General features: G+C 42.5%; 1 protein-coding gene across 1 annotated transcript in view; it reads right to left on the reverse strand.

The window, feature by feature from the left end:
* Positions 1-6,157, reverse strand: part of TBC1D8B (TBC1 domain family member 8B) — a 70,304-nt gene extending 64,147 nt beyond the window's left edge. Inside the window, exon 1 of the mRNA XM_040999816.1 lies at positions 5,876-6,157. Within this exon, the coding sequence (XP_040855750.1) occupies positions 5,876-6,005 (130 nt within the window). The 5' untranslated portion in view covers positions 6,006-6,157. The remainder of the gene's footprint in view (positions 1-5,875) is intronic.
* Positions 6,158-10,918: the final 4,761 nt, after the last annotated feature.

Below are 10,918 nucleotides of genomic sequence, written 5' to 3' on the forward strand. Positions count from 1 at the left end.
AAACTACACATGGCCACAACAACTTAGGTTGGACCAAGCAGAAGCCACGAACCTAGAATTCCACACTGATCTACATGGGTAGCAGGGGACCAGGTACATGAACATCTTCAGCTGCTTTCCCAGGCACATTAGCAGGGAGCTTTACAGGAGCTGAATCAACCAATAGGAAATACCAACATTCCAAGTGGCAGCTTAATATGATATACCAGGACAGTAGCCCTACAGCCTTTACTTTTTAAATTCTCCCCACAGGGCTGCTCTTTCTCACAATGAAATCTTTAGGGGTAATTTTTCACTTGGCTCCTCGGGGATAAAAATGTCTCCAGGAGGAAGGGGAGTACACAATATGATTTTCCCTCCCTAAGGGTTGTCATAAGGGATTGTCATTTTAATTAGCCCAAATGAGAATTTATTTACTTCATGGCTTTGTGTGTGTGCATGTGTGTGTTAGATAAGATAGAGCCTCTACCTAAAATACAGTGTCATGTTCACCATTTGGATACCTCTGTCTAATAATGAGGTACTTGGAAAGCATCCCCCCCCCCGAGAATTATTTTATCAGGTAGTTACTTTGCAGGCATGGAATATAGGATAGTCTTCTATTAAATAAACAAATTATTATAAAACAATAACATAATGAATAGTTAATATAAACACTTTTCAGAGTGAGATTCCTTGAGGTGGGGTAAGAAAAAAGGCTATTTTATTGTTTATTATACACATGCTTGTGACAAATCAATTACACAATAATTTGTGTTATTAGGGCTAATTTCAAAATGTTTCAATGATTGTTTCAAACCTTCTCATGTTCTAGTTTATACAGATGATTTAATTTCAAATTAACAGTACCAAGATGAAAGAGGAGATAATCAAAGGCACCTAAAACTCCATTTTCAAGTTGTATTTCCTGGTTTTATTCTATATCATAAAACAAGGTCTAGGAGCTCATCAAGCCAATATTCAACAACATGCTTATCCAATTCAGATATAGAAAATTTAAGAGTGAAATGCTCTCAACAAACTACTAAAACAAAGGCTTCCTGATTGGCAGAACTTCCCAAGATCTACACCCCGTTTGATAGAACATAGTTCCATAATTCTACTCATGTAGGAGTGGCAATCTGCCAATCAGAGAAAGTCAGTGATTTATACTTAATAAGTCAAATATGAATATATTACTTTTAATTAACATAAAACCAGAGGCTAAATTGAGATGCCATAGAAAAGACATCACCTGCAGTACAAAGAAGCAAGGGATGACTAAAAGTTACTGTAAAACTCCAGAAGAGTAAACTACTTTCTTAAATGAAGGAAAATCACTCTATCTATGAAACAATTTTAGGTCCAACAAATTTTTCCATGAGCCATGAGCCAGGACAATTCAGTAAGATAATGTTGGGCAAATGGTCAGGGTCCTTTAAAAGTTCATTAAAAGGACCTCAGAATTTCAACTTGCAAAATACTCTCTCATTACAAGCATCCTATGGTTTTCTGTTGCACCTACTATTCCATCTTAACTAAAAAAAAAAAAAAAAAAAGACGGGGGGTAACTGAGGAACTTCATCGTGTCTGCACCTGACGCGATCATATTGCTGGTAGTTATTTCCAACTATCTCACGGCCAAAAAAATGCAATCTTTTTTTTTTAAGATTTATTTTTATTAGAAAGTCAGATATACAGAGAGAAGGAGAGACAGTGAGAAAAATCTTCCATCCGATGATTCACTCCCCAAGTGACCACAATGGCCAATCCGAAGCCAGGAGCCAGGAACCTCTTCCGGGCATCTCACATGGTTGCAGGGTCCCAAGGCTTTGGGCCGTCCTCAACTGCTTCCCCAGGCCACAAGCAGGGAGCTGGATGGGAAGTGGAGCTGCCAAGATTAAAACTGGCACCCATATGGGATCCCTGCATGTTCAAGGCGAGGACTTTTGCCGCTAGGCCGCCAGGCCCAAAACAATGCAATCTTAAAGTACAATCACAACCATTTTTAGGTGCTTGTTAGTTTTCTTCATCAAGCAGAATGTATAAGGGTAATATTTTCAAGGGGTGGCACATGCTACTGGATTTTAACAAACAAAATGGACAAAGCTTCTTCTGCTGGCAATACAGTCAAACTCATGTTGAAAGTTATTCCAGATGGGGTTTTGTGGTAAAGCAGAGCAAAGCTCTTGGCTTTACAATTTTAAGTGAGAATACAGTCTTTGCACACAGTTTTGCTCTAGACTAAAAAGAACCAAACAAATCTTAAAAGCATATCTGCTCCTTTCCAACCCATTTTTGTAATTCATGTGGAATTATTGAGGCAGATTTCTCTTACGGTAATTTCAAGCAACTTGTCCATAGCACAGGTGACTACCACGCAGAGGTACAAACTAATCATTACATCACTGGGGCAGGAGTAGCCACAGCACACCTATTTAGTAGAAAGTGTGATTTAAATCTTCAGATAAATGTTCTCTTGCTCTAGAGATAGGGTGACCGGTGCATGGGGGTGAGTGGGATGGAGATAAGAAGTTACTGCAATCAGTGCATGCTTTTAAGAAAGCAAGTCAAGTGAAAAATCAAATACAGAAAAACAAGGAGTGACTATTTCAAGGAAGCTTACACATAAGAACAACTTAATACTGCACTGCAGTGACTGGATTCCCAAGGATTTCTGAGTTAGGATTTAGGAACATAGCTGTACTAAGGGCAAGAACACTTGGGTGAATGTGGGTAAAAAGCAACCAGTAAAGACTCTGGTCAAATCAAATGATGGAGAACCAAAATACATTAAAAGACTACTTCTGACAGGAAGGAAAAAAGGAAATGTGAAAATGGTGATCCCACACACCTTCTTGTAGCTCTTGACCCTTATTACCCTAACCAACAATGTAAAAATCACTAAAAAACAAAAACAATTAATATTTTTTAAAAGACTATTTCTGGGCCCAGTGCAGTAGCCTAGCAGCTAAAGTCCTCACCTTGCATGTACCGAGATCCCATATGGGCGCCGGTTTGTGTCCTAGCAGCCCCACTTCCCTTCCAGCTGCTTGCTTGTGGCCTGGAAAGGCAGTAGAGGATGCCCCAAAGCCTTAGGACCCTGTACTTGTGTGGGAGACCCAGAAGAGGCTCCAGGCTCCTGGCTTTGCGTCAGCTCAGCTTTAGCTGTTGTGGCCACTTAGGGAGTGAACCCATGGAATGAAGATCTTCCTCTCTCTCCTCCTCCTCTCTGTATATCTGACTTTCCAATAAAAATAAAAATATCTTTAAAAAGAAAAAGAGTATTTCTGACGTTATAATACAGGTCTATAAAATTTACTGCATTTTCTGGGGCCAGTACAGTATTTAAATAGGCTAATCCTCTATCTGCAAGCATTGATATCCCATCTGGGTACCAGCTAGTGTCCCAGCTACCACCCCACTTCCCATTCAGCTCCCTGCTTGTGGCCTGGAAAAGCAGTGGAGGACGGCCCAATGCCTTGGGTCCCCGTACCCATGTGGGAGATCCAAAAGAAGCTCTTCACTCTCAGCTTTGGATCAGCTCAGCTCCGGCTGCTGCAGTGATTTAAGAAGTGAACCAGCAGATGGAAAACCTTTTCTCTGTCTCTCCTCTCTATAAATGTCTTTCAAATGAAATGAAAATAAATCATTTTTAAAAGTTTATTGGGCCCGGCGCAGTGGCGCAAGTGGTTAAAGGTCCTCGCCTAGCACGCCCGGGATCACATATGGGCGCCGGTTCTAATCCCAGCAGCCCCGCTTCCCTTCCAGCTCCCTGCCTGTGGCCCGGGAAAGCAGTGGAGGACAGCCCAAAGCTTTGGGACCCTGCACCCGCATGGGAGACCAGGAAGAGGCTCCTGGCTTCGGATCGGCATAGTATCGGCCGTTGTGCTCACTTGGGGAGTGAATCATCGGACGGAAGATCTTCCTCTCTGTCTCTCCTCTCTGTATATCCGCCTTTCCAACAAAAATAAAATAAATCTTAAAAAAAAAGTTTGTTGTATTTTTATTTTTTATTTTAAAAAGTTAACAAAATGTATTCATATGTATGGAATACTATGTGATATATAATATACATGGTAAAATATTATATATTTAATATATATATTAAAATTCTGACTTATTGTCAATGAACTTAAATGGACTATTTACATCCCTAAGTAATTATAAACAATCGACTTTCAGATTTCAAGACTGCTGCAAAATAACACCTCTAAGTAAAAAAAAAAAATTAGAAATGTGAAGGTGTCTGCTTTAACAGGGAACATTTTATTGCCATATTTTTAGGAATCTTCTTAGAAGCTGGATAAGGTGAACTTTGATTATGTTCAAGAAAAAACATTCTTTAGATCCTCAGAATTCTCTCCAGCTTGGAAGTGGCTCGACAAAAAGGAAAATAGAGTACATTTATAACAGACTTTCCATATATTGATTTGACACTATTTTTCATTTTAGCTTTTTAATTGTTAGGTAGGCACCATTTTATAAATGAGAAAAATCAGTGTGCATCTTCCACACATCTTTACTCTTCAGTCACGTGGCTTAATTTTTTTATTTGCCTGGTTTATTACTGGGTCTTTGCTCAGGTGTATATATACACAGGCCCATCCCACCTCCCTCTCTCATCCAAATTATGATCATTTTAAGGACAACAAATGAATCTTAGTTATTCTTCTATGAAGCATTGCTTGTGGCACATAATGCTTCCTTACAAATTATGAATTAAATGAAAAAATGCCTATGTATTATGTATTAAATGAAAAAAAAATAAATTGGTGAAAGTCATCCAACAAGTTAATAACCTAGGCTGGTACAAAAATGCGGGTTTCCTGACTTTTTCCCTTCCCTCTACATCATCTAACTTAAGCGTAGTCCAACAATTCAAGGCCACAAAAATAAAACTAGAAATAATCATAATAAAGTACCCTTGTTTTCCCAAAATCCAAAAGTTTGAATGGCCCTGTCCAACATGAATGCTCTCAAAAACAAACACACACACACACCCTCTGGAGGCTTGGAATAGTCAGGTCAAGGAATAGTTCTGTTTTTGTTTTTAATCCCCAACTCAAAGGGTGGGTTAGGTATGAAGCCTCACAGCTCCATTCTTTGGCTTCGAACTATGCCTCCGAAAGAAGGGACAGAGCCAAATACTACAAGAGATGTGCATTAGGACAACGGAGTATCCTTTGAGAAGGAATCCCAGAGCACTGAAAGCACCCTGAAAGACACCAGGGGAGAGGTCTACAAGCCCCAGCCAGACCCCAACACTTGCCAAGGCTCCACGTCTGACAGCTCAGTCTCTCCGTAAAAGCCTGGCTGTCAGGATGTGACTGAGGCGCCTCCCTTTCTCCCCGCCATCCCCACGACACCGCGCCCCCACCCCACACACACCAGGGTGGTTATTATCCTGGTGCATTTTAAGGAAAAAAGTTATTCCAACAGCTGGAACTGCTCCCTCCTCCCCACCCTGCCCCACCACCCGCCACCAGCACAGACGCGACCTTCCGAGGTTGAACACTCGCTACCAGAAGCTCCCTGCCACCTCTCCTCCTCCTCACCCCCCCCCCCCGCCACACACACCCCGCCCCTGCTCCCCTCTGCAGCCGCCACCACAACCGTGGGAAACCACAGGGCAGGCATCTGATTCTTGCTTCGCCTTCAGAAAGAACTCCTCCTTCCTTCCTTCCGCTGTCCCACTGGGCTGGTCCGGTAAGACCGCTCGGGACTCAGTGGTGGCGGAAAGGTGGTGGCGGGAGAAGCCCGGTCTCAGTGCTAAGGTTTCTTCAGAATCGGGCGCCGGGCAACAGCGAGTAACTGTTTTTCCTCAGTACGTTTTAAGTAACCACGGTCAGAGGGCACTGCCCTTAAGGCATAGCGGGGCATGGCCGCGACTTACCCGTCAGACCACCACCTCCTTCCTCCTCGTAGCCCCGACGCCGCTGCAGCACGAAGTAGTCGTTGGACCTTTCCATCAACCACAGCTTCAGCGCATTTTTCAGGAGCACTTCCTCGGGCTTTAGCCACATTGTGAAGAACTTTGTGCCACTCGGGAGCAGCGACCTAGGTGTTTTGCTCACCTCACTGTCAACCCGTTTCTTCCCTCTCTACTTCTCCCCCCTACCAAATCTCCCTCTGGCAGACGCGTCTCAGGTTCAGGGTTTCCACACTCTACCCGCCTCCCTCCCCCTCCCCTCTTCCCCCACCCGCTCTTCTCTCCCACGTAGGCAGCGAGGTTGCCAATTCCCTCCCACAGCGCTACCGCCCGGCTGGGAAATAGTCCCGTTTCTTTGTCTCTTGGGAATTGTAGTTCTCTATGTAATTTGTTTGTACTGCGGAAATCGGAGCGTGGGACTACATTTCCCACAATACACTGGGTTGAGAACCAAAGGGGCTGTTTCAAAGCGGGTCCCGCCAAGGGTACGCTGCGTTTGTGCCGGTCTAAACTTGGAAGTTTGTGTTTGTTTGAACACGTGAACCTTAGCAGTAAAGGTACTGCTTCGCCTGACCCTAATTTTTACAACTGAGCACATTAGACTGTAAAAAATAAAATTTCAGTGGAAAGGACGGAGTGGCATATTAGAATCTTATGTGAAATCTGTTGTCTTGATTTAAATTTTTTAAAGAATATGAAATTTTCAACATTTTGGAATAACGGCCCATTCCGGGAAGCAGCAGTTAATAGCAACAAATGTTTAATGAGCGTGTCGCTGCCGTGCTCAGGAGGCCTTTGCCTGCTGCCATATGGATCCTGGTTTTGAGTCCTGGAGTCCCCACTTCTTTTTTTTTTTTTTAATTTTTTTTTTTCATTGGAAAGGCGGATATACAGAGAGGAGAGACAGAGAGAAAGATCTTCCGTCCGATGATTCACTCCCCAAGTGAGCGCAACGGCCGATGCTATGCCGATCCGAAGCCAGGAGCCTCTTCCGGGTCTCCCACGCGGGTGCAGGGTCCCAAAGCTTTGGGCCGTCCTTGACTGCTTTCCCAGGCCACAGGCAGGGAGCTGGATGGGAAGCGGGGCTGCTGGGATTAGAACCGGCGCCCATATGGGATCCCGGGCGTGCAAGGCGAGGACCTTAACCACTGCACCACTGCGCTGGGCCCGAGTCCCCACTTCTGATCCAGCTCCCTGCTTATGGTCTGGGAAGACAGTGGAGGATGGCTCAATGCCTTTGGACTCTGTATATACATCTCAGACCCGGAAGAAGCTCATGATTCCCTGAAGTCTTAAGGGAAATAAAAATTCTTTCAGCATAACCTTCAGCCCTATGTATATTGCAAATGTACACAACTGCTTAAACACCAGGTTCAGATGAGGTCAGTAATTTGTGTGACGGTGTGGTAAGAAACTAAGTGATTGCTACTTTTATTTCTTGCAGTAAGTGAGAGTGCACTGAAATTAAAACTCAAGTTCAAAAGAAGGAAGGCATTGGATGGCAACATACAGAGAATGGACACTTGGTAAGCAATTTTGAGACTAAGCCTATGGACCATATGGCTATAAATAAATAACACATAGAAGAAAAAGGGATGGGGCACACCCAAATGCCAAATCTTGGAGTCAAGGAATTCTGTTCTGAAGGTGTGTCTTGGGCTTAACTCTTCCAAGATGTGGGTCATTTCTAGTGAGACCAACGTGTGCTACAAGCAGGGATTTTTCTAGCAGGTGAGAAAAGGGGAAATCTTTGGTTCTTCTTTACTAAAAGAAAATGATTAACCCCAAGACAGCTTTAAAGAAAGGATAAAAAAGCCAGCTCCTCCAGAGTCCAGACTGTGAAGTATTTATGGGGAAAGCCATCCCAATTTGGATGTGAACTAAGGAAGATTCCTCATCTTCCTAACCATAGATGAGCAAACAGCCAATGTAGAGAGATATGAGCATTCCTCCTTGCTTTATCCCGTTCCGTTCCTTATGTGTTTCCTTCCTCATGAAAACGCAATCTTGTCCAACATCCTTAAAGGCTAAATTGTGGCAGGGGCTATCCAGAAAATGTGACAGATAATAAGTAGTTAGGGTTAGGGCCCTGATGGAATGACAAAAGGGGCAGTCTCATGTGGACCAACCCTGTGGGATAGCTAATCAAGTCACTGCCTGCAGTGCCAGCATTCCCATATGGCCAGCTGGTCAAATCCCAGCTATCCCACTTGGAATCCAGTTCCATGCTAATGCACCTGGGAAAGCAGTGGAACATGGCTCAACTCCTTGGACCTCTGCACCCACATGGGAGACCTGGAAGAAGTTCCTGGATACTGGTTTCAGATCAGCCCAGTTCTGGCTATAGAAGATATTCATTCTCTCTCTCTCTCTCTGAGTGTGTGTGTGTGTGTGTGTGTGTGTGTGTGTGTGTGTATCTTCTCTAACTCTGCTTTGCAAATAAAAATAGATCTCATAAAATGGAATTAAATAACTAGCCTAAGATCACACAGCTAAATGGATGGCAGAACTGGGATTTGGAACTAAATTTGTCCTTCTGCCAACTATGATACTGTACTCTTTATTAATATGGTATAAAGTACCTCAAATAGAACATGTCAAAGCCAGTTATTTCTGCAATGTACTTCTTAGCAGATTAGTTTCTCCTACTGGGTTTCTTTAGCTCAGAAGCTTACTTTTAGGCTAAGATATCAGACTTTTCACATCATCCCTATTCTCCAAGCTCCATCAGTCTCCCCCCTCATCATAATACACACGGCACATCTCATTCATAGTTTTCCTGTTTTGCTAGTTCATCCTATACTATTTTCCTGTTATGGCTTTAAATTAGCCTCGCATCACTATTTCTTGCTATGCTATTCTAACAGCTTCGCAGCTCATCTGCCTGCTCCTATCTATGCTTTCTAACTTATAGAAGTCACATACTTGTGGAACCAATAGGATATGCAAACATAGTATTTCATGTACCCAGACCTCACCTTTCCAGTTGACTCAGCCCTTTAAATCACAACCTAAAACACCTGTGTAAAAAGATATTATGAAGCCCCAAATAGTAGTACTAAACTCTGCTATGGAAAGGCTGTCACTCAGGATTTTATTGGTTTCTTATTTCAGAAAAATTTCACCAGCTGAGTTTGTGCCTCTATGCAATCTGCCACAGGAGAAGAGGCAGTAAGGTTCAAAATGTACGGAACACTGCTACAAGAGAACTGTTTAAAGCTTTGCTACCCAGAGTGTGGAGACTGCGCCAGAAACATCTGCATCACCAGGATCTTACTGGACACTGAGAAGCACTGGACCACCACATACCATACCTACTAGATCAGAATGTGTGTCATAATAAGCTCCTAAGGTAATTTGTAGGCTCATTAAAGTTTTAGATGAACTGATTTGAAGCAAATTAGATATTGGAAAATCAAAGTACAAAAAATTGGGGTAATGAATCACATTTCCATTAAGAACCACATAGGCATCTTTTGGAAAACAGGCCTTTTAGATGGTGGGATGGCTTCTTGAAAAACATTGTCAGGGCAGGCTTATTACATTTTCTAAGACAGTGTTTGAGAAATGGGCTATCAGTTTGAATTATAGCTAGAAGGGAAAATTGCACTAACCATATATGCCAACCTAGACAATTCTCTTGCTTCTCAAGATCTAGGTATGCCTCAGAATGTCTTATGTTGATGAGGTTGTGCTTATATAGGAAAAGGCTGAGAACCAGTGGGTGGTGTTTCCCAAACTTTTCACTGAATGAGCTTTGATGGTAGAGAACAATCATTTATTTCTGGAGATTAGAGTTCCCATTATTTGCTAAATTTCTTTCAAGTCTCATGCAGTAATGAAAACTTTGGTGTATTAAAAATATCAAACAAATTCAGGGCCAGCACCTTTGCATAGTAGGTTAGCCTTCTGCCTGTGGCGACAGCATCTTATAGAGTAGCTCATTCATGTCCTAGCTGCTCCACTTCCCATTCAGCTCCCTGTTTGTGGACCAGGAAAGCAGTAGAGAACAGTCCAAAGCCTTGGAACCCTGCACTCACATGGGGGATGCAATCGGAAGATCTCTGAGCGTATATGTGTGTGTGTCCTCTCTGCTGGTTCACTCCCCATATGGCCACAACAGTTGGAGCTGGGCCAGGCTGGGGCCATGAGTTAGGAACTCCATCCGAGTCTCCCACGTGGGTGGCAGGGGCCCAAGCACTTGGGCCATGTTCAGCTCATTTCCTAGGGGTATTAGCATGGAGCTCAATTGGAAGCAGATGAGCAGGGTCTATGGGATGCCAGCATCCCAGGTAGACGTTTAACTTGCTGGGCCATGACAATGGCCCTAATAATAGTTTTATAAACTAGGGAGACCTGGATTGTGTTCCCGACTCCTGGCTTTGTCCTGGTCTTGGCCATTGTGGGCTTTTGGAAAATGAACCAGTCAATGAATGATATCTTCCTCTATATCCATTTTTAATAAAGTCAAAATTTTTAAAACTACTCCCTACAAAGAATCACCACAGAACTTGAGATGATGTTAACTCTAAGAATATAAGATCTAATTCACACACTCACAGCATATTGTACATTTGGCTTCATAATCATGATTCTAGGTTGTTCCAAACATCTGTGTATTCCTACATTTGGCTTCATAATCATGATTCTAGGTTGTTCCAAACATCTGTGTATTCCTAATACATTGTGTATTCCATTATTCCTAATATGTTTGGTGAGAGGCACTTATCAACAGCATTCCAATCATACTGCCAAAAAACAATGTTGGGAGAAAGTATTAAAGTAATAAAACATTCTTATGTCATGAACAAGATGAACATAGGCTAGAATAAATTTTTTTGAAATTTATATAACTACTGGTCAACCTCATTATTTGCCTTGTTCACATTTAAAAATAATTCATGTTAAGTTTAGTGATATTATAATGGCAGTATTTCCTCTCTATGCCATGAAATGTGACAATGTATACCATACTGAAGTTTTTGTTTTTACTGACCAAATATATTA

The sequence above is a fragment of the Ochotona curzoniae genome, unplaced genomic scaffold (assembly GCF_017591425.1).
Source record: "Ochotona curzoniae isolate NIBS_2020 unplaced genomic scaffold, NIBS_Ocur_1.0 scaffold_1852, whole genome shotgun sequence".
NCBI classification, from domain to species: domain Eukaryota; kingdom Metazoa; phylum Chordata; class Mammalia; order Lagomorpha; family Ochotonidae; genus Ochotona; species Ochotona curzoniae.